The sequence below is a fragment of the Salarias fasciatus genome, chromosome 16 (assembly GCF_902148845.1).
Source record: "Salarias fasciatus chromosome 16, fSalaFa1.1, whole genome shotgun sequence".
Classification (NCBI taxonomy): domain Eukaryota; kingdom Metazoa; phylum Chordata; class Actinopteri; order Blenniiformes; family Blenniidae; genus Salarias; species Salarias fasciatus.
Window position 1 is genome coordinate 27,651,747 of NC_043760.1, and position 25,122 is coordinate 27,676,868.

General features: G+C 41.2%; 1 protein-coding gene across 2 annotated transcripts in view; it reads right to left on the reverse strand.

Moving 5' to 3' along the window:
- Positions 1 to 7,826: 7,826 nt before the first annotated feature.
- The window catches only part of nalf1b (NALCN channel auxiliary factor 1b), an 87,634-nt gene continuing 70,338 nt past the window's right edge, over positions 7,827 to 25,122 (reverse strand). Inside the window, exons 2-3 of one of the 2 annotated variants that reach the window (XM_030111470.1) lie at positions 10,720 to 10,861; positions 7,827 to 8,612 (exon numbers count right to left, since the gene is read on the reverse strand). In XM_030111470.1, coding sequence (XP_029967330.1) covers positions 8,311 to 8,612; positions 10,720 to 10,861 — 444 coding nt within the window. In that variant the 3' untranslated portion in view covers positions 7,827 to 8,310. Of the gene's footprint in view, positions 8,613 to 10,719; positions 10,892 to 25,122 lie in introns of both variants that reach the window. The other variant, XM_030111469.1, reaches the window with a different exon arrangement.

Here is a 25,122-nt window from a genome sequence, read left to right on the forward strand (position 1 = left end):
CTCATTGTGACACCTAGTTGTGTCAGCTCCAAAAAGGCAGTAATTGTCAATCTGAGAAAAGTCTGAGCTTATCAAGTGACAAAAGAGCAGATAAGAAGGAAGTCGAGGGAGCTGGATCAGTCAAAAGACCATTAGCTGTTAGCTCAGTGCCTCCTCTTTTCCCTGAAGGTTTACAACCAGTGACACACTGACAGCTACACACACTGTCGATTTAATGTTACACTCAGAGGAGTGTTGCTTATGAAATGAATAGATCATCATACACAATGTGATTTATGGCATCTGAAAAAGCTTCTTTTGACTGTGTCAGTTTGAGAAGGAGGCACGTTGTACCAAAGTTTGTCACCGCTCATCTCGGAAATTCAGGTTTATTTACTGATACACTCATGATGACTTTTTTTCTCCACCGAAACGTCCATCTCCACCTGTGCTCTATTCAGACTCTCCAAAAACAGCAGCACTTCCAGCAGGTTCTCCTCTCAAAATGAGCTTCTAATGGATGCAAAAGCTTCATAATTAAAATCACTGTTTGTTCATTCATGTTGTTCCCCTTGGTAAAGCATCCTGAAAAACATGAGTTACATTAAGCCAAGGAGAAATACTGTGGAAGGGAGAAGCTTAGCTTTTAATAGAACGAGGAAGATAAAAAAAAAAAAACAGAGCAAAGAGAAAAATAAAATACAACCAAATAGAGGACATTTATGTGGTCGTTTTTCTGTACTTCTTCTATTTCTTTGCACTAAATAATAGTGGAACACTTGGAGTTATTTCAAATTGGCCTTCTGTAGATCTCCATTGCACACACACACACACACACACACACACACACACACACACACACTTATATCGTTGTGAGGACACTCATTGACATAATGCATTTCCTAGCCCCTTACCCTAACCCTAACCATCAAAAATAAATGCCTAACCCTAACCTATGCCCTAAACCTAACCTAAACCCAATTGTAACCCTAAATAAAAAACCAAGTCTTAACCCTCAAAAAGGTCAAAAAAGGCCTGTCGAAAAGTGAGGATCGGGAAAAATGTCCTCACTCTGTTGGTGAGAAACGAATTTTGGTCCTTACTTTTGGGTATGTACAAGAACACACACACACACACACACACACACACACACACACACACACACACACACACACACACACACACACACACACACACACACACACACACACTTCACCTGTGTTCCTGGTGTTGACAGCAGCTCAAGATGGAGGAACCTACAATCCAAACATGCAACACAGATAAGAGAGGGAGAGAGGAAGCAAAATATTAATTCACTTGTTAACAACGATATGTAAACTTTTAGAGCCTTTTTCCTCTCTGCTGTGCAGCCACGGTTGAGATAAGGCGGCCTGGATTCCTTCCTTTCTTTGGAAAAACAGAAAATGTCATCTTGGAACAATATAATTTGTCCAAAGTGGCTTTTTGGAGACTTTAGTGTTTATTTTCCGCTCAGAGGCTTACATGGGATTTCTGCCAAGGCAGACAGAGGAGGGAAAGACACCTGCATGGCACTGACCTCTGTTGGTGAATGGATCACATCACCGGGTTAACCCTGTACTTCCAAGACCACTTCAAATAGTGATCAATCTGTTTAATATGTCAATCAGTTCAAATTAATCCCTTACACAAAATCAGCATCAGTGACCCTAATTTTTTTTTCTTTTTTAATTAATCAAGAAGACAAAGAGGAATCCATTTACCCACACACGTGTTTCATTGAAACTCATCCAGTCTGCGGTTTGAAGGGCAGCTGGAATATTGGATGGTGACTATTGGCGGGCTAGTTGAGGATTAGTCAGCTGAGCACTTCATCCCCACCAACAAGCTGGAATAGAAATGAGGGCTTAATCCGACAGGGAGGGGCCACCGGCACAGAGCGGAAGTCAAACAAGAATATTCAATATGTTGTTCTTCAGCGTTGTAATCCGCCATTAATGATAGCGCTGACTTTCGTGAGCCGGCAGAAATAAAGCTAGGACAAAACCTCTCAGCATTTTAATCCACACATTATGACATATGTGATGGGCTCCAAATAAATGGATCACCCGTGACCTGCCTGTCAGAGTTTTAGTTCATTGTGTGGTAAACTCAGGGGGGATATAATGTCAATAATTCTGCTGAGTGTTTGTGCTGTCATGCCATCAGATACCGTAAGGTTAAGTGTGTCTGCAGCCTGAGCAGGTCTGGGTCACCGGCTTCATGTGGAGATATTTTCACTCAGGTTTGAATGAAGGTGTCAGGTTGACAGTCCAGCTGTATAGTGAATGAGATCCATCCATTCATACTTCTGCTCTAGTAAACAAACAAACAAGCATTTAACTCAGAGGGCTTAATTTAACTGTGTGGTCATATTTGAGGTTGTGGTTGTCAGAGTTGTTTATCTTGGTTGTACTGAGAGGCTCTGTTACAGCTGTGGTAAACTCCATTAATATAAATGAGACGGGCAGTGGCCCAGGATCACTTCAGAGTAGTTCACTGCAGCGTAATGAAGTGGCTGATGAGTGTGTTTCATGTATAAACTCCATGTTTTGCAGAAACTGAGATATGATGAGTTCAGCTCAAAGCTGAATCAGTAAACATTCATTTATGAGAGCTCTGGCTCTTGTTGTGCACTTGCGTGCTGTTTCCCCCACCAAGGTTTATTTTTAGACCGGATTGTGGTCTGCTGCATCTAACACGTTTTCACTGCCATCTCGAGGCTGTAAGTAGAACTGCATGCTCAATATGATTTTTTTTTTTTTTTTTTTTTTTGATGAAAGCTCCCTGAAAGCTAACCACTGTAGCACTGTACAGTCTTACATGTGTTGAAATGCTTTAAAGATGTGCTGCACACTTAAAAAAACAAATGTTTGCTCCCAATGTAGTGATTGAAAATTGGATTTTATGGTGATCAAATCAGCATTTTCTTACATCTTACAGAGCCTAACACATACTGGGATTTTCATAATTATTTATTGCTTTGCCATAACGTGGGCTTGAATGCTGAAGTTTGGGTGGACCCTTTCAGAATTTCATTCAGCATGCTAGCTTTCTTCAACAATCCAAACACATATTTGTAATACAGTGATTGTCAGTTTAAAAAAAAAATATGTATATCTACAGTAAGATGTGGAAGCAGTGCTAGAAGCTTTGAAGTGTACTGCGGTGGCACAATAATTCAACCGCAGTGCTTTCTATCTGTGTTTATGTGCAATTATTTTCTTGTTTGCTTATTTGATTGTATTTTCTTTCTCTTCTTTTTTGCCCAGGAGACTGGAAACACGCCGCCTCTTGTCATCAGCCATCACTCAGCCGCCTCATTAGCGGCTTTTCAAGTCGTTGCATCTCTGAATTATTACACCTTGTGTCATCATCACGTTGGTGTAACCTTTCTATACTTCATTCACACATTAATACAGTCTTTTCTCGGAGCAACATTACCTGTACATGGGAGACTCCATACTGCCCTGAAACATGTCCATTCAACTTGGTTTTAATTGGAGAATTTTTGCGTCCCAACAACAACAAAATCCCAACAATCAAAACCACAATAGAGGAACAGATTATATATGTCTGTATTTATTTTCATCAGAACACAATTTTAATCATTGTAGCAGTAGTTTTCATACTTTTCGAAAAGGTCATGACTTGTGAGACTGTTTTATAAATCATTTCATCAAAGTTGTTTGTAAAAAAATTAAAGAAGTTACTCGAACTAAAGCATCTATAATATTACAATATACTGGTAGTATAATAGTAATCATAATAATCATAATCGCAATGATACTTCTATATGCCTTTGAACCTTTTATCATTTCTATAATCATAAATCTTTCGCTTTCACACACACACACACAGAACCGCAACCTTTCACAATGAGGCTGCGAAGCTGAGGACACGTCTATTGGTTAAACCTCACCACATTCTCTTTTAACATCAATGATTTCAGACGCTCGAGAAAAAAAAAAAAACAAAAAAGAAAAGAAAAAGGAGTAGAAGAAGGAGTAGAAGGAGAAGAGGGAGAAGAAGAAAGTAACAACGTGACATCAAATGAAAATACACAGGAGAGACATACATTATTCAGCATACTAGGGAACGTATTTACAACCAAAAAAAGGAATGGGCTTCTGCATAGATCCACAGGATAGAGAACAGAACTATTTTTAAAACAGAGAGAGGCTGAGAAAGAGTGAAAGAGGGCATTTTCTGTGTACATACTATTTGGTGGTGGTGGTGCACAGGGGGGAGGGGCAGGAGGCGTACAGAGTCCAGATGTGCAGGGGTTAAAACACAAACTTGTGAAGGTGGGAGTGTTGTGGATGGTGACAGACCGTACCCTGCGACTGCTACAGACCAGGGTCTGGCATCTAGACTGACTCTACACCGCTTCATCTCAGGTTAACGCTGTAAAAGGATGTTCAAGTGATCACAGATTAACTGTTGTTTGCATGCCTGCGTTCAAATCAATATCAGACAAATCCAATTTAGGAAAATCGAAAGAAGCATTTCTTTTGCTTTTCTTTTTTTCTTTTTTTTTTTTTGTGTGCAAATTTGTGAGTGACAAACAATGGATGTGCACAGCATTCGCACCCATACGACCACAGTGGAAATGCATCACTACACGTAAAGCCAACGGCTCTCCGCAATCCTTCCAGATGAATGTCCGGTAGAGGTGGTGGCCAGAACACGACGGGGGGGACGATGAACTCGCACACATGGCCTCTGTGTGAGATCTCTTAGGCGTTCTTCCAAAGGTTGTAGACGCCTGCATATTGCTGACATGGCACATTCCCTCATGGCTGACGGACCCTGTATCCTTACATGTATTCAATACGTCTGATTATGGGTTCATTATGAAATGCGTTGCATTGTTCTATGCTTTGGCACCAGTTTTACGTCAGGCCACGTTATTCACCCTGCCTTAATCTGCTCTCCCACTTCATCTCATATTGACTATTGCAGGATATTTTCAATTAAGACTTTGGCAAACAGATTATGAATTATCACTTGTCTGTTTTGGGTCTTGGGGCAATTGTGCAGTCCTTCCACTGCATTGTTTTCTACTGTGGCTGCAGTTCATAACGGAGCAGCTTATGTAGCAGACCCCAAGGTCGTGATGAAGCGGCAATCGGACACGAACACAGAACAATGTATACGATAAGAGGCACGCATACAACAGCAGTCTCTAACCCACAAACTACGAGGACGCGCATGTTCCTGCAGAGTCAGCTCCTCTGGTTCCTACACGGCTGGCGGTCTGGGTGCGGTCGGCCTTTAAGCAGCAGCATCAATGTGAAATCAGAGTTTCATCTACTGGTGGACATTGGTATAGCAGCATTTTTCTATCACAGAGAGCAGTCGTCCGAAGTGAGCGTGAGCATGTGTGTGTGTGTGTGTGTGTGTGAGTGTGTTTCATGCAAACAGGGTTGAAACAGTGTAGATTGGGGCAAGGTCCAAACAGCGAAAGGAGAAAAAAAAAAGCCAATATACCTGTAATATAGACATGGTATCAATCACAATGAACTGGAAATCCTCATATAAGGTATACAGTAAAATTCTTGACATCAGATATCGGACATCTCATATCAGTAATAAACATACTTTAGAGTGGAAAAAAAAAATGCATCCAACAAATTTCCTGCTTGTCTTTATCGGATACCTGATCTCACAGCCGTCGAAGACAACACAAGAAACAACTTTGAAACAAAAGGAATAAGTCAGCCCTTAAGGTCGCGCCGTTCCTCTCTGTTCCCGCACATCATCGACATTTAGAAAATGAACCCAGGAGTCAGCTGACTTTCATCAGGTGTTGCTATCAGAGCTTACACAAACAATGACATGCTCCTCTCTCTGCGTTTGTTTCTGTTCCCGCTCTCCAGTAACCGCCTTCCTTCTGAAAACCAAAACAAAAGATGCTTTTACCCTTAGAATGTACGTGTTTCCGAGTGTGTCTGACTGTGCTGATGACAATGTTTGTACTGTATATTCTTAAAAAGCCCTTTTACTTGATGAGACATTAGTTTTGAGGAAACCAGAAGACGGTGGCGGGGCATGCTACAGCAGCTGATTCAGGGACGTGGTGCAGAAAAAAGGGGGAAAACGTGAAGCTGAGAATAAAACCTTGCAGAGCTTTGCACATGCAGTTGGTGTGTCACACACTGGGATTCGACAGAAACAAACCGGGTGCGGAGCAGCGTTAATATGTGGGGACTGGATCGATGCAATGAGCCGGGGAGCAGGAGTTACATTAAGCTGCATTCCTGCAGTCAGGAGGCGATCAATCCCCGTCAGATTTTGACATTTCACCCTCCTTACAGCTGCAGCAGGAGATTTACAGAACGCAAGGCAACATCCAGTCATCCTGTTTTCATGAAAAAAGGCCTGAGATTAAAATCCCACCAATACAGTTTCACTCTAGGGGGGAAACTGTAAGTAGTGTTTTGAAGCACTGTTTTTGGGATTGGGTGATTGATTAGCTGGGAGCAGATCACATCATATGAGAAACCCCCGTTTAGCTGAAAGACATAATGCTAGAGAGAGAGAGACAGTCTAACCTTCAAAACCATGTTTTTTGTTTCAGTGGATGACTGGATACTTCCTTTATAATAAAACCTCAAAGGAATAACAGTACTGAAGACGTTCATCTGGTGTCAAAGTCCCAAAATCAATTAGTCTCACTGAGCCGTCAGTCACCGGATCCTGAATGGGGTTTTGGTAACGAGAAACAAAACAAGCTTCGTTTTGTTTGGTGAGATAAATTTATTCAATCTGTGCTTCTTCTTCTTTCTTTTTTGTGATTTCTGTGCACTAATCAAAGCTCACAGATATCCCTGACGTATTATTTTCGCAAGTTTTGTCAAAGACTTGTGGACTAAAATTGATCTTTCTACTGACTTCCGCTCATGGTGATCTGCTTCTTGGTAAACGTTTTCTTGAGGTACTCTGGTCTCGTCATTTGTTCATAAACAGTCAAAACGTCAATCGAGCTCTGATAGCGCAGCTGAAGATTCCTCCACTTATTCGGCACACGCAGACTCAGCCACAAAAGGAAGCTGCAATTTTAATTTTTACTGCGCCATCGTACTTTTTACTTGAAAATATCAGCTTCTTGTTTAAGATCACTGGTTTGTTCATATGGCTCTATTGAAGCATTGGCCGTCACGATTAACCTGGTTGTTACTTCATCTTCATCCATTAGCTTCCTTAAAGAAAGAGGGGATGTTAATAGTAATAGATTTTATTTGTAATCGAGGAGGAATGCCTCCTGTTTCCCACAGTTGAGTCATGTCTTATTATTATTTTAAACAGACGCTGCTCACAGACGTCTTCTGATCCCTGGAAACATTCTGATAATAGATGAAAGATTATCTCACGAAACAAAGAGAGGGACGGCATAAACTCTGCGTCAACCAGGAGTTTATTACGGACACCAGAACCACATTCAAAACCCAGCGCAGCTTTGGCCAAAGAAGGAGCACGGCGGAGCGGAGTGACATCCGGGGGGGCGTGGCGGGGGGGCAGGGAGGGGCGGGGCTCTGTAAAATCATCAGCTGCACCAGCAGGTCAGGTTAGGTAGGCTCTTAGGGTACGAGTCAGCATCACACATTTCTCCTCTCAAACACGCACGCTCGCACGCACATGCACACTCAATCTATAAAAGAAGCCATCTCTTGTTCTCTCTCTCTCTCTCACACACACACACACACACACACACACACACACTCACACACTCACATAAACACAGGCATGCACACACACAAACTTGCAACTATTTTTTTTTTTTGTTTTCTTTTCTTTGTTGTTGTTTGTTTTTTTTTTTGTTGTTGTTACACAATTTCCATCCTATTTCGAGAACACGCTTTCTTCCTGTATGAGAGACCCAGAAACAAAGACAAAGGATGAACATTAAGAGAGAATATGATTGTGTTATTCCATAGTCAGCCAGTGCAACAGAAACCAAGAACTGGAACACAGTGTAAAAAAGCGTAGTGAGAGAAACTCAGCCCAAACGAAAGCTGATCCTCCCTCTCAACAAAGGCTGTGGCATTGTCCTCTTTCCCCTAGCGGAGGGCCTGGACGGCTCCCTCAGTACGTCCGCTTCTTGTTCAGTTATTTATTCGTTTTGATTGATTTGTGTGTCTTTCGTCGGAAAGCGTTTCCCACATTTCCCATTGGCCGGAGAGCGTTGCAGAGCGTCCACAGGCACACAGCTCCAGCCGCTCGCGCAGCCGCGGCTGTATTTTTCCACAACTGTTGCCATGGCGAGGGATTCCCCCACCTCGGCAACCTCGCCTCCTCCTGGCAGCTCCATCACTCCTCATTGGCAGGGCTCTCCTCCAGAGGCGCGATGGTGGGGAGACCCAGTCCTGTTGCATTGTGGGATGCAGTGAGGCTGGCAACAGTGTGTAGGAGGACAAGGACGAGCAGGCAGAGTTTGAGCCGGCTGTTACACAGTCTGCAGGCTGCCGAGGAGCTGAGGGAGGTGCGGTGCTGGCATGGCGGGTGAGTTCTTTTCAGGGTCCCCCGGGATCGGTTGTCCACTTTCAAGTCCCACCGCACGTCGCAGCACTTTGCCTCTGGGTCCACGCCTGACGGGTGGTCCTCCAGCAGCCCTGGGGGGGGCGGTGGAGAGTGAAGGAGTGAGAGTCGAAACAAAGCAGCATGGAAATATTAAGGAAGCATATTGGAAAAACACATCTTAAATGAATGAATAATATTTATTCATGTACAAATATCAAAGCAGAACATCCATATTCAAATGTGTACACATGTAGCATTGTTGTTGCTGTATATACGATACGTAGAAAATAAAGTTATATAAATATGACATTCCATAAACACTATAATGACTGAACTTTCTTTCTTTGTTTGTTTTAATGCTTTGTGCAATAACAAGAGTTCAAATTGTACGCTGAATGGTGCACTTGTTTTTCTTTTAGCTGTTTTTCTTTACTGTATGACTACATAGTGATTAGTGAACAGAAGGGTTTTTGATGCCTGGACTAACTCAGTGCTATCATGGCTGATCACAGCCCTGAGTGCAACATAATGTGAGAAGTGAACTTTGAAATATTTTTTATAGTCAGTTTGACGGTTAGCAGCTCAACTGTGACAAAAAGGAGCAAGAAGATTACTGTACGCTTCAGATACTCCACTAGCTGCATGTAGACCGTACTCATCCCTGTAATAATAATAATAATAATAATAATAATAACTCATTTATATGAATACAACTTGCTTCATTCAGTTTTTTTTCAACCACATTAATCTGTAAAATTCAATCATATCATACAAGGAATAAACGATTTTAAATTCAAACTGATTTTATTGCATTCTCTTGTAATGTGATTCTCAATTCGGCCACCAGATGGCAGCATCAGCCTGAGACTCGCCTCCTAATGTAGAGCACGTGGAGATCAGAATCTGATTCTGGTTCCTGAATCATTGATTTTGATGCATGTTTGTGCTCAAGTCCAGAAGATTTACTTCATTCATTAATTTGTTTCTCTGCATTTAATCCAGATTATACATATTTAACTTTAACTACACATATTAAGAGCAGGTGGAACTTATCAAGTTATAGAAAGACAAGTTTCATGACTAAAAATGTCCCAAAGACACAGTTTATTATAAATGTTATGTAACGTTGTTGTTGTTGTTGTTATTAAAAACATGTCCTTCAGCATTGGATTGTGGTTTGGTTTATTCTCTTTGCCAAATTAGATTCAAGGCATTTTCCAGATGCAGCTTAGTTGCTGTTTGTTATTTGAAAGCTTGGTTTCTGCACTGGGCATACCCACCAGTGTAATTTTAGAAACAAATACTGTACCTTTATACAACTGCCATTCCTAAAAATCAACAATTGCAACTGTTGTTTTGTTTGTTGCGTGTGGCCGGGAGGAGAGTGGAACAGCTGCCGAGGTTTATGAGCTTTGGACTAGTGACAGTGTTACGGCTGTGATGTCCATTTCATTTTATTGGTCAACTGCCAAACTCCACCGGAGAAATGTACCTACTGCTCCTGTTTGACACTAAATGAGTCACTACACCAAAAGATCAAGGAAGCAGTCTTGGGTTATAATATTTCTCGAGTGTTTTTTAGCCTGTTTACTTCCGTTTTAATACCAGGGGAGCAGGCATGTGTGGGATGTGCAGCAGAGCTGAGACTGTGGGTTATGCTCTAGGAAATTTTGCCAAATCTCCGCTGCATTTAGCTCATTTAGTCAAGAATCCTTTTGCATTATTTTAGACATGTTGCTATTTTAACTTTTTAATTAATTTGACAAATAAAAACCTGGATAGTGTCGAAGCTTTCCAAAAACGTAAGGAGCACTGTTACAACAAAACAGAGTTTACCAGACATCCTTGTTGTCTGCAGAGTTTTAGTCTTATTGTCACAATGCTCCACTGTGCAGCTTCATATTTGTGCTTAGAATGATTAAGCAGAACACAATTACACAAAACGTCCTGAAACTGTAACGCCATGACTGTTTGCTCCGTGTCTGCTGGAGGATTACTGGAAGCAACGCGCTCACTCACTTTCCAGCAAGTAAAGTTGGAAGGAGGAGTTGAGGAAAGAGAGGAGCCGAAAGAATTTTTATGAATGAAAAACAACCTTCACCAGGAATAAACACACACACACACACACACACACACACACACACACACACACACACAGAAGCAGATCACTGGGTGTGCTGCAGGGCGACGGTTTCGTACCTGTGCATATAAAACTGGGGCTGCCTCCGTGAATGAGATCATCATTGTCGGGCAGGACGAAGGGGCACCGCTGTTGCACCTCCAGGCAGTACTGACCACAGGGGATTCGCTTGCTGCAGTGCTCCTGGGTGGTCTGGAAGTACTGAGAACACAGCCAGGGCTTATAAACCATCTAGGTGGAAGACAGAGAGGTGAGAGGATATTGATGAGTTAGGATGGGGGGGGGGTGTGCGTTGGATGATACGCATACACACATGCACATTCTCACATGTTCGTGCATCATCGTGACCTCTACAGCTATCGATTCCTCACAGGTGATCCTAATGTGCACTGTTACATGTGGCTGTTGCCGGGTTTTGACCGGTTCATCTGAAGTGCACTCCCTCCGTCTCCTGAGCTCCCTCTGCAGCTCCACTTCTGTGCCTTCTGTTGCATTGTTCATTACGTCAATGTTTCTGCAATTTAGCAAGTTTTTGAATGGCATCAGAGCTCCAAAGACGGGTTTTCGTCTCAGTCCAGAACCGTCGCAGCACTTTAAAGTCACAAACACTGAAATGAAGAGCGGATCTTTTCACAGTTATACAAAAACTGTAATTAGATGACAATATCCGAGCTGGAATACCTTTTTCTGAAGTCATTTTTCATTTGGTTAGCTCAACAACTGTCATTGAAAGAAAAAATAACAACAAGAAAATATTATGACCACTGTAGAAATGTGACAAATACGGTATTTTATCTGTGCAGAACTCATCTAATTAAACAATGGGCTGATAGAATCAATTGTCTTTGGCAAGGAAGGATCCGGAGTTTCATTAAAATGAAAAACAGGAAGCTTGAAATCTTCAGTCCTCTGTCTCGTCAGTCATTCAGCCCATGTGAATCCATAGAGCACTTCATCTCCAGCTAAATAATACACGCAATAATTGCCTGCTGCCTCTTGTTCATGGAAATACAATAAACACCTGTGAGACAAAGGAGGACGAAGCCAGAGACTTTAAAAACATAATCACGTGTAAAAACCACTGAGATGCTGAATGTGATGAGATCGGACATGCATACGCCGTCTGTACAAGCATATCTTGTTTTTCACGAAAACAGACAAAAAAAAAAAACAGAACCAAATATTAAAGATTCGATATTTAATGTTCACAATGTATAGTGATTTCTACTAAATAGAACTGCCTCAGCCACAATGTAGACATCAGCTGTAATTCTTGGGGACAGAACAACATGATCTCTAGAAAACAAAGGACTGAGGCCGTCAGTTCAGGACGGTTTAAATATATGCGGCTCCACATGCAGCAGACTGTAATATATTCTGACATCTCTCTGTCAGAACCGGCAGGGATGTCAGCCATAAGCAGATCCTCTTGGATCGGACCACATGGATTCCCTTTCCAACAAAATAAACTGTGAGGACAAAGCGTTCCTGTTGCATCCTGGGACGTATCCCACCCATGAACAGATTCATTCACTTGGCTCCTCGGTGGTCATAATGTTATGGCTGATGTGTGTATGTGTGTGAGTATTTTTTCTGCTCTGTTGGGTTTCTCTAGCTGAACAAATGTCACGCATGTCGCACACTGTCAAGCTTCTGCACTTAACCATCCACTAAAGACTTTCCAGCCTCCTGAACGCTGAACAAACGAAGCGGTGTCGCCGTGTTAATTCTCTGACTCTCTGTGTTCGATTATAAGAGCACGGTTTTAAACACAACGTTTCTACCTACGCTGGGTTAAAATGGAGGCTCCGCTCTGTATTTATTTGTTGCCATGGTGAATATTGGAGCTCCATTGATGATTCCTGCTGGGCTTTTTTTTTTTTTTTTCTTCCTTTTTTATTCAGCATTTAACTGAGAGTGAACTGGATTCACCCGATGCGGTCAGCCGCTGATGGCGAGCTGAGCGAGCTGCTGTCAGGCCCGTTCGCATCAATCCACTTGAAAACGCAGCAGATGGAATTTAGCTCTCAACACTTAATAACACAAACACTGCTGTTCGGAACACCACGAACGCTCAGTCACGTGCCTTCAGACGTACAGTGTTTGGTTGTTTTCGCTATGGCGCGCCGTGGTAATGATGTTTGTTTGCTGCCGTTCGGTAATTTTTCTCACCAATTTTCTCACCTCTGCGAGTGCACGAGTGGGTACAAATGATGTACTTAGCACCTTATTTTTCTCTTCTGGTGTGATAAGGTGTTTGCCTCATTGTTTGGTATTATCACCTGCAGTAATTAACTGGTATTTCCTGTAAAACCCCCCGGGGAGTGTCAGGCGAGCGAGCACCTGCCTCCAGCTAATCATCGCAGCTAAAAACACTGGACCAAACCACAGATCGTATCGCTCTGCCGCGGCGGCTGATCATACTTACATGTGGCCATTTGTGTGTGTGCCTGAGGCTTTATGTGTGAGTTAGTGTATGTGTGTATGTGTGTATGTGTGTGTGTATGTGTGTATGTGTGTGTGTGTGTGTGTACACACAAGATGTGTACATTGATATGATGGATACTGCTTTCTCGTGTTTCAGAGGTGTCTAATCTATGGCCTGCGAGCCAGCTGCAGTGCAGTGTTCATGTTTAACAGCACTGCAGCTCTGGAGACACGCGAGGCTCTTTAGGGCCCCTGCAGTCACAACTTGAAACACAAGAAATTTAAAAAAAAAAAAAACAAAAAAAAAAAACATGTTTTTTCAAAAATTAGATTTCCATTTTGGAGAATTCATTTCCAAAAGTAGCTTCATCTCCTTGCTAAAAATGCCCCCCCCCCAAAAAAAAAAAAAAAAAATACATAGAAAAAGCAACTAATATGGCTAAAACCACTAGAGACACTTAAAAAGCAGACTTAATTCGTTAAAAAAAAATTGTATGAGCAGTGCAAAAGATGGAAAAAATGGCTGAAATGGAAAAAAAACCAAAACAAGTTAAACCACTATAAAATGCAAAAAGGAAAAAAGTCGCAAAATGGAAGCAGTTTTAAAAAATAACTGCCAAAGGTCAATATTTAACAATCGTTTTTGTACCATGTTATCTTCATTTAAAGGTTAGATACATGACGGAAATATAAAATAAAACATAAATATATAAAATACCATCAAGCATGACCAAAACTCTGTCTGAATTCTTTAAGATGTATCTGTCCGTCTTCTGTAATAAACTCTGCATCATCCTTCAGTCCAGTGATTCCTCCCAGATTCTCAACAGTATTTCTACAACAAGCATGTTTTGTGGCTCCAGACTTGTATTTTATAAGTGAAAAAAAAAACAAAAACCAGCATCTATTTGGTCTGAAAGGTTGCAGACCCTTATGCTTGGCTCAGGGATAATCAACCTTATTTGAAACAAGAATTGCTTGAAAGCCGGCCGGGAAGCAAGTGGAGCTACTTGACTCCGAATCATGTTGTTTGTACCGACACTATTTTTAGAACATGTCCTCAGTCAGCGTCTCCGCGAAAACAAAAATAACCAAACAAATGCAGGACGGCAAGAGAGTACAGAAAATCCCAGACACTTTCAGTCATTAAACTGCAGTTCGATTGAGGTTGACTATATCAACATTTTGCACGCGATCCATGAAGACAAGAGGAAAAACAACAGCTTCAAAAATAGTGAGCAAAAATTGAATAATTCAGTTTAAATAAGTTACTGAAAATCAGTATTATACTATAATTTTTTGATTAAAAATAACAGTTCATTAAAAAAAATGCATCTAGCAACTCGGAAAAGTAATTTCTAATATAATCATATCCTAATAATGTACACACAGCTGTATGATTTTAGTGTTGTTGTGACACATTAGCTGAGCTGTCAGCAGCAACAACAGTAAAATATTTATAATGTAGAAATAGCCTGTCTGACATTAATCCTCAGATTAATCCATGGTAACTGTTTTAAAGAGCGGATAAAATGAATTAATTTTAGGTTTTACAACATGAATGTCGACCAAATAACAAAAGAAATAAAAACATGACAGCTGATGAATGAATTTTACCACTGCCGAACATCCGTATTTCTGGATTTTATTTTTAATTTATTTAATTCATTTCGAAGAATTTAGTGACACATATACAACACAAAGTACCTGCATTTAATAAGTAGCCTACAGAAATACATACAGGTTGAATATTCAGTTTTGTTTTGTATTGGATCTAAATCCAGTGTAAACAGATAACAGTCAAATGTGATCTGAAGCAACTTCAGTGTATAATAAAATGGAAGCTAAAAATAACACCTATGTTACATTCACACCAGGTCATTTATACCAAGTCATCTTTTTATCTTTTGTGACCAATAAATTGTAAAGTTTATAATTTCAGCAAAAAAATCCTACTTTATCTGCATTTACTTGTTTTTATCACTTTAAAAATAACTGTGGTTTGAATGTAACTTTATGTAGTTTTGGGGGAAGTAATTGTTAACAGTAGTTTTACTTATAATTGAGTAAAATCAAGGAATGTAACAGTAACTGAACTCCTCTTGTTCAGATACCATTTTTACTTTGGCAAGTGTCTCTGGTCTCCAGCATCTTAGAGCAAAACTCACTGATTAAAATCTTAAATATAAAACTTAAAATGTATGAAATCATATCAAATATTTGTTGAAGTCAATACTGGTGTTTGATTCCTGTCCTGAATGTTACACACTGATGAGCATGTTGTATAGGCATGACTGAACATATGACAGGACACACACACACACACACACACACACACACACACACACACACACACACACACACACACACACACACACACACACACACACACAGAACATATTTACACATACTGTACACATAGAAATGGCTTGCTGGTAATAATTAGATGTCCAGCAGAAGATAAGGCTTGATCACAGCGGTGCGCGCGCGCGCACACACACACACACACACACACACACAGCCCATCATTCTAATCAGCGATGACACCATGAATGTCACGGTGGCAGAAAGCGGTTACATTACCTAATGTCATATCGTGCATGTGTTATGCTAATGATGCTGAATGATCAGTGTCGTCTGCGTACCGTATATTTGTGTGGACGTATAGAATGGAGAAAGGATTTTAGAGATTTTATGTTGATTGATTGAAAGCAATGTGGAGACAAATACGGATCTCCAGTATGAAAAGAGGTTTCTTTTCTTTTCTTTTCTTCTGCTGTGAACTTGGTTGAACGTCTTTTCCTAACAGATGTTCGTGTGTCAGTGGTTGGAAGGAAATTCATTCTAGTATCTTGTACAGATTCCAGATCATTTCAGCCCAATTAACAGTTTCAAAATATGCGCAATACTTTTATCTTTTATTGATATGAGTTTAATTGATATGTGAACATATCATGTGGATAATGGTGGACATGTCAGTTCACCTTTGGAGGGAAGTAAACAGAAACAGCTTTCTAATGTTAAAAAGTGAAATTTCACAGAAGTCCCAAGCATAATAACCCCCCCCACACACACACACATGCACACACACTAATTGCTGAAATACAAGGTGCTCACTCTGGGTTCAGTGTCTGGTCCAAGGACACTTGAGTGTATCGACAGGCCGAGCCGGGATCGAACCAGCAGTAATGGGATTGGTCGACAAGCTGCTCTCCCACCGGAGCCACAGATTACCTGAACAGCAGCATCAAAGGTGCTGCCCCACACACGCTCATGGTGAATGAGAATTAAGGAAACCCCCGTAGTTTCTTTTATTTACTTAAAAAAAAACCCCACTATACTGTAACACAAACCGCCATGTTTTAGACATATTCCCTTTTTTCCCCCTTAGAGAAATATTATCATTCAGAAAACTCTCTTAAAGATCCTGTGTGAGGCCAGCGACCATATTTGGCATTTATTCCTGTTTAGTACAAGTGGGTAGTTGTCTGCCATCAAACTTTTAATGCATATTGTGAGTCATATTTAGGTTCTGGTGTTGCAAATAGTACAATTTAGCAAGAATCCATTGCATTATGGGGAAAAAAAACGTTGAAAATATTGTTAAAAACGTCTTAAAATTCCCTTGAAATTCCCAATTATTTAAATCAGAGCTTTGTAAAGAGGTAAATACAGATAAAACACAAAACTATTGAGAATTTATCAAACAGTAAATGCAGTTTAATGATTTTATTCGTATTTTTGAGTACATGGCTATATTAAATAAATATTTCAGTGAATGGAAGCTGGATCCAGTAAGGACAGAGTTATCTGAGTCTGTCATGGCTGTGCAACATTTTTTCATGTGCTGTTCAGGTAACTGTACAGGCTGCAGCTGTCAGGATGGGAAGATAAAGACAAAATTGCATTCTCTCTCTCAGACACTTATCATGTTACGTTAACAATATTTACGGGAATCGCTGTCAAGATTAGCCTGTTTTGGGATTCATCAGATATTTCTGTGTTCAGCAGAATGGCAGACAGGAACGTGAAAGCCAAGAAAATTCCTATTTATTATTCTTATTATTATGATATAACGGGGCAGGCCTGAGGGTCTATTATTTTCTACAGCATGCGTTGATTTTTACTAAATAAGTAATACTGGCATGTTTGCACTGCTGCCTGACGTTGAACATATCAGTGGTTCAACTCCAGCTGGAAGGGCTTTTCGTTGGATTTGCATGTTCTCCCTGAGTGTCTCTGAGGTCGTTTGAGGGTAAACTGGCGACTCCAGTCCAGGACAAAGTAATCAAGATGAATGGATGAATGAAAAGCCTTTTTTTAAAAAAGACAAAAACACGACAGCAGGTTCGATCGGGGTGTCAACCACTGAAAGTCCAGAAAAGCGGTCAGCGGGACGCTGAGTGTGTCAGTCTGCAGCACATCCATCTTAAACACACGAGCTGTGACAGATGTGGCCTCGAAGCAACAGCTTTTTTTTTCTCTTTTTTTTTGGCATTTTGCCACTCAGTCATGTCCTTTTGCACTCAGCCACAGTTAGTGAAGCTCACTGCTGCTGCTGCTGCATACTGGATCAGTTCTCCATCAAGCATCAGCCTACTGTACACCCATGACTGGCAATTCATCAACCCTCTGTCAGTTTTCAGAGAGAGACAGAGCCGCAGCGATGGAAAGACTCGGGGAAGGGAGTGTGTGCATGAGGAGAGTGCTACGGCCCTTTTATATAACTCCTGTGTTTGCGCAGCCCCCTTAGGGAGGGAATAGAACCTTGCCCGCTCCTCAGTCACTGAATCAGAGGTCATCCAGCTGGCTCTCAAATTTCCATCCTGCAACATCCTGCAACGAGAGATGTTAAAGGAAGTGAGAAGTGACTGGAAGAAAAATTCCAGTCACTTCTCACTTCCTTTAACATCTCTCGTTCGCTTTTACTGTCTTAACACCTGCCACTGCGCCATTTGTCCCACTGAGTGGATCATATGACTGGAGTCAAATGTATTTCACATGACTTGTAATTTAGTGATTTATTTGCTGGAATGCAGGCGACGGTCATTCTCAAGTGTTTATTTTTCCAAATGATTTACTTTTATTGCTGTTTGTGTTGCATCCAGGTAAAAGCTGCAGTGTTTTCACGGCCGTCAGGGCTCAACACTGCCCCTCACAGTCAGGCCGAGGCAGGGAACTGCAACACTTCCTCCTTCCTCATTGTGATTTCATGTTGGACATGATTCCAGTTCATCACAGGGCGAGCGCAGAAAGCCACACACACTCACATTGACACACACACACGCAATCTAGAGCCAGTGATTAACTCCAAATACATGTTTTTGGACTGTGGGAGAACAATATAGAGTGAGTGCAAGGTATAAACTGCTTTAATTCCTACTGTCAGATCATTTTGGGGCAAATATGCAATGAGATCATTTTCACTCCATTTGAGTTGTTGACTCCACATAATGGATTTTTAACATGAATGACAAGGCCTTCAGCTGTGATATATTAATTAACATACATTAATAAGCCGCTGTGTGGGTCATAATTATAAGGATAATAACTGTAAAATCAATTAACAGTAAATAAAAACATAATCAAAGATGTGGAAAACACGACAAGTTTTTTTTTCAAGAAGAAAGCAGAAAAATCTCAAAAAATTTGCGACACGTAAAATGATGTACAGGTGAACATCGATAGTGAGTTTGCATTAATAGGAAATGTTCACACAACACAAACACTGAACTGATGGTGACAAAACTTTTTAATGACAAAGACATGTAAAGGTTTAGTCTTGTTTCTGAAATACTAAGTAGTGCATTTTAACAGACAAATGGAAGCTCTTGACTATCTTCTTATTGAATAATACCCATCAAACTTCAGGGAGAAGTTCTTTTAATTCATCACAGGCACTTTAGATTTCCTGCTAGCACACTTAGAAGAGTGTTTAGTCCAGTAATAAACGATAAATGACTGAAGTGCCCTCCTTGCCAGCATATGGAAAATGTACACTGAGGTGGATAAAATAAATTCAAATACATTTCAAATAAATGTATGTAGATGAGATGCATGTAAATGAAGGAATGTATAGCAAAGGAATGTCCTAATTAACATAAAGAACTCATGAAATGACTAAGCTGAATGTTTCCCAAGTGCCGTAGTTAGCCACCAGAAATCTGCAATCCAAAGTGACACGTAGACATTTTACGAATACAAAGTGACCGAAAAGGCAGGAATCATGAGCGACGGCATATCTGAGCAAGATACTGCAAATCCTTTAGATGGTTTGAGAGCAAGAGCGATGTGAGCTTGTTTTAATTACAAACATATCAGGAGCCTCTGTTTAGAACAGATAGATACATGTGTAGCATTAGTCGTTGCTAATTCTACGTCTTATATCGAGCAAACTGAACCTACTAATGCACCATAAAGCCACAGTGTTGACAGTAAAGGGCACGAGAAAGGGATGCTAGAGGGTTGACTGCAATTCTTTTTATTGTAAGTCCTTCACCCATAAGTACAGTGTTTGTGTCGTTCATGAAAACAAATCTTGCTTCATGTCAGTTCTGAACTTTAAAGGAAATTTCTTGCAGTGAATAGTAAGGGCTGTCCAAGGGCCGCATGTTTTCTGCTTCAACACACCTGAATCTCATGAACATTCATGGCCAAGTCCAGCAGAAAGGCAGATAACGAGCCTCATTGCAATCAGCTGTGTTGAAGCAGGCAGACATGGAGAACATGCAGGGCCGCGGCCCTCCAGGACCCAGTTTGGACAAAGCTCTTATCAAAATATCTCAGTATGTAGACTTCACTTAAAAAGTGTGTGCATTTAAAAATAGGCTCCAAAAGCACAACTCAATGAATGGTATCTGGGGATCCCAATCATCACAAACACAAACATCTATCAATACGAAACTCATCAAGACATCTGGGATTCAAACGATGATTTCAAATATGTGGAGCAGTGATAAAAGCTCTCGTCTCCAGAAGGAGTGTGAACACTTGGTATGGAAAAGTTTCACATTTAAGCAGCAGCAAGTGTCAAAAAGACATTAAAATGACAGAAATGCTGCAGATTGCATGCCAGGCCGCTACTCAGTGCCACATTTTTGTAAAAGTAACACACGCTCATGCTTACAGAGAACAGTACAATGTAAACACTGAAGCTCCTTTCAGCTGGTCTTATTCCACTCAGTATTCGTTGTGTGGAAGAAATGTCTCGGAAGCAGAAACGCTAGCATCGGCTCATATCTGCTGATTAAAACTCATGACTACGACAGCAAGTAGCAGAAAAGTTGTGTTTCCTGTTATTTACACAGAGATAGAAACAAAAGGTGCTGTTAAACAGTGCTGCTTTGGGTCAGTGTAATGTCAACAAGCATCCAAAACACACCTGTTCTATCTTTCAGTGTGTGCGGAAGCATCCTGTCGGCATCCATCGTTGGCTTGAATTCGCTCCAGCTCCTCTCAACTCGAATCAAAGATGGATTAATGGATGTTAACAAAATGTGAAGGCAGCGGTGACAAACTCACTATGAGCAGGTAGCAAACAATAATGTAACACCTGCCAATAATTGGATAATTTTTCTCCTTTTTCAGTGTAATAATCCTATAATGTAATACGATATTGAGCCATTGCTGTAATAACATTTTCCAAATAATCGAAAAAGTTATTACATTAAGGAGAAGCTTTTGAAAAAAAAAATCCTTTAAAAATGTAATAACTGCAGTCAGCAGTTTAATAATATATATCAACCATGCCGCATTTCATGAAAATAGATGTTTTTTTTGCAGGTTCTGTGCACTTTGCTCATCAAAAATAGACGCAGTGGCTGGAATAGTGGTCACACTTGTTTATAAAGGATACATACTATGCAGCTGTCTGGTTCTTCAGCAGTCAAAGTGATAAAACATCAGGAAAAGGACTTCGTTGATAGCACAATCTATTCCTCGGCTCTCTCTGGATATCAGTTCTGTAATCGAAAGCGCCATCCTCCAAAATGTTGTTACAACTCACTCCCATCCGTCTCTCCACTGGTTTGCCTGCCTTCTGGTGATCAGCAGAGTTGAGACTCAGCTGTCTCCTGAATTGGATTATTTCATTATGATTAGGCTAATAAGGTTGTAATTGATGGAAGGCCTTATACCCTGCCCTGCGGTATTGGTTTTAAGTGGCCCCGGATGGCCCTGTCTTGTCAGTGCCTGGTCTTCAATGTCTTTTTTTTTTTTTCTTTCTTTCTTTCTCTGGACTCGTAGATGTAGCTCAGATGCTAACAGAAGGGTTAGGGAACAGAAGCGTACGCTACAGTATCCAGCATGTAAACTTGCTGGGTCTCGAGAGCCACTACGAGCAGCGTTCACAGCGTCTCTGCGTTTGGGCCGTTGTCCTGAGCTTTATCCTGTTTCCTGCTCTGTTTATTCAAGTGATCCCTGTCTTAAGTACAACACAATAGCCCCTCATTAAACTACTCTTAAACCTTGTGAGACTGGGGATTGGGAGTAGACGAGAACAACAGCAGGCGATGAGGAAGACTCCCTGCTCGAGAACACAAACTTTTCATTTTCTTTCGTCCTTGACATTTACCCCGTTTTAAACTAATTATCCTCTAAATTTTGCTTCTGTGCACCAAAAAGTTTTCCCCTCTACAAACTCAACTTTACAGTCAATAAAGATAATCGATGTTATCTACACAGAAAGAAACAAAATGCAGATGCATCAGATTCTGCCTTATTGTGTGAAAACAATCTGAACCTTGTACACAGCTCGCGTTGGATAAAACGTTCATATATATTGTGCCCGTTCTGGATTATCGCTCGGCTTTCTCTCCATACTGCTGAATGGAAAACAGCAGTTCATTGAGACAGTGACACTAAGAAGACCGGAGATCCGAGGGGTCAAATAGAGGGTGTTCTCCAGTTAACCAGTTGGTTAAAAGAAAAAAAAAATCCCCTTAATTCCTGCAGCAATGCCTCCATGGAGATTTCCCCAAAATAATGAGCAGAAGGGTCGGAAAAGGAAAGGTTACACCAACTATCATCAGCAAAACAACAACCGCATTCACATGGGCAAACAAACAAAGTGTGCACGGCTAAACACAACCGTAATTTCATGAAAGAATTCAAGCGTGAACCCCAAACACAAAAGGGAATAAAAAGCAAACCGAAGGTCTGTGCACAGATAGTCCATCTATAATCTCTCCAGGATCACTGCATCACGATGTCGCTAACTTGGGCTGATAACGTATAATTGGATTCTGCATGTATGTTTATTTCCTTGTGTGTACAGTGACTTAATGGATGAGCGCCTGGGGCGCCGATACCTGGCATACGTACAAACCGAGTCAGCAGCCATTAAATGGAGAAAATGTAACTGTAACTAATGATCTCAGCAGCAAGACAGACATAAAAATGAGCAGATAGGTTTAGCCGAGATGATTACAGGAGCCATTGAGAATGTAATAGTGACACAAATGCACGAGCGAGACTGGCAGCAGACTGAAGCCACATCACAACACACTGATTAGAACGAAGGAGCAGCCACTCGTGCAATGATTCAATGAAATTGATGCTACGTTTCAGCGTCTGTTTGGGCGCATAAGGACTGGTATCTCATAAATGAGACACATCCTGCTTTGGGCTGATGCTTGACTGAAATACTAACTGTACAGCAAACACGCACAGAGAAACAAACACTCTCAACAAACAGACTGAGGCTGAAGCCCGTCTCCTGTCTTTCAGCATGAGCTGCTCATTTCAGCAGCAAAGCAACACTAATGTAATCACTGCACCGCAATGACATACAGCAATACCGTAGTGAGTGAGGGTATTCAGCGGAAAAGATACGCTAAGAGAGAGAGAAATCAAGGGAGGAGACTGAGTTACAGAGCTAGATGTAGTTTTAAACACCTGAATCAAAGGAAAGGGGAAGAAAGACGAGAGAGACTTCATTTCAGGGAAAAAGCAGAAGTCCTCATGCACAAGTTTTAGATTTTCTCCAGTCACAGAGCATCATTGTTGCTCCTGCACCACAGATGAGTTTAGAACCAATATAGCTGAATTGAAATCAGCCTAGAATGCTAAAAACTCATCCAAGTTTAGTTTAACAGTTGATCCAAACTCATAAGATACAATAATAATACTTTAAAACCAATGTAAAAACGCTGAAAATAGCATAATAACAAGCATCATAAGTGCTGAATCACAAACTACCACATGTGCAGGGCTCCAAGGAAAAAAAAATGAATGGACTATGTGGTCGTGGTAAGTCTGTGAATTAATAATGGGAGTATGAATCCCCTGCATGCAGCAGGTGGTGCTCTGTGCTCCCCTATGAGTCTCCCCGGTGGCTTTTCTACCAGGATGTCATTTTGTCTTGATAATATTCCTTGAGCACATTATAAACACAACTGGTGAAATGTGATCGCTTTTCCAATAAGTCTTTTAGGGTTACAACTGCATCAGGTTCCCTTATCTCTCTCCGTGTGCTGCAGCCTGACAGGCGGCGTAGGAAAGAAGTCATCCGGGCTACAGACACTTCTTCCTTTCAACCTGCACAGTTTGCTACGTTTTTACTAGAATCTGCCAGATATTGCACGCAGAATCAATGTTTGGAATCAGCACATGTTAATGTGAATCAACCACCTTTCTAAAAAGCTAAAATCCAGCAGGTGATGCGTTTGACTAAATGTTGGCACGTAGCCAGTAATTGATGTTAAAGTCCCCTCCCAGGTGGCGCAGTGGGATCAAACCTGACCTTGCGTGTGGGGGACCCGGCTTTGAACCTTAGTCCTGGCAGGAAGGCAATCTGGCACAAAAAGTGAATCAGATCTAAAGTTTAAGTTGCAATGCCGCTGCTGCCACCGCGGCCTCCGTATATGAAAAAAAAAAGAGTTAAGATGGGATTGATGTTTAGCAGTTCACTGTGACACCAGGAAAACCTTTTCCCCCGAACTCAAAGTACCTGAGAAGTTGATGAAAATATTTGTGCTGCAGGTAATTTGATCATAAACCAAAAGACTGAATCAGTTTTGCAAGATGTCAAAACTCCAAAGGAACAAAGAGTGCTTGAGTCACCGCAAGTGTTTGTCCACAGTTGTTAAACAAAACTCTCAGAGCGGAGTTAAAGGGAATTTTTGCAATCACAAGAGCCATTAAGATTGATCATTCTAGGCACCGTGATGTCTGTGCAAGCTTTTGTTTTTATGGCAGTCCATTGGATAGCTGCTCGGATAATTCAGGCCGGAGCAAAGTTTCCATTCATTCACAGCTCAGCTGTTCTGTCTGGTGACTGTACACACTGTAGGCAGACAGCTCTGTTTACAGACAAGATAAGAGAGAGAGGGGGGGGAAAAAAAGCTCATTTAAGGGAGCAAAATGAGTAGAGACAGGAAGAAAGAGATATGAGAAATTATGGAAGTGAGGAGATGAAGATGGATGAATATGGGAGAGGACATTTTATTCATGGAGGCCATCCATATGCACAAAAAAATGCCCCCAAAACTCATTTTGTTGATTAATCAAGGTTATCTGGATGTAATTCATCGGCACCGTCGCGCTGACACTTACACTGATAATTAATTTGACAAAGATAATTATCAACAAGATGGGCCTACTGTGAGTGAGAGTGATGAATCAACACCCACTGCAGTCATACAGCCTGCTGTTCGCTCTACCAGACCATGCTTGTCTGCATGTACCTGCATCTCAGTCATCAACTCTCCCTCTGTGGCTTCTGACTGCAGCGTCCCAACCGCTGAGAAACTTCTAAATAATGCACGTAATCTGTGAAACTGTTCCCAATAGCCGTACAGTTTTGCAGCATTTCTTTCTTTTTTTTTCTTTTCTTTTTTTTTTTGCAGCACTGCAATCTCTCACTGATATCCATGCCACCTCCCACCCCACCTCATCCCCACTCTACCCCCCTTTGTCTCCCTCTGCAGTGTGTACTGCAGCAGCTGGATGAAAAATGGCCTGGGAGGGGGTGCTGGTGCAAGGTTGCCAGCAGAGACATAACACATATACACACTCACCTTCAGATACATACACTG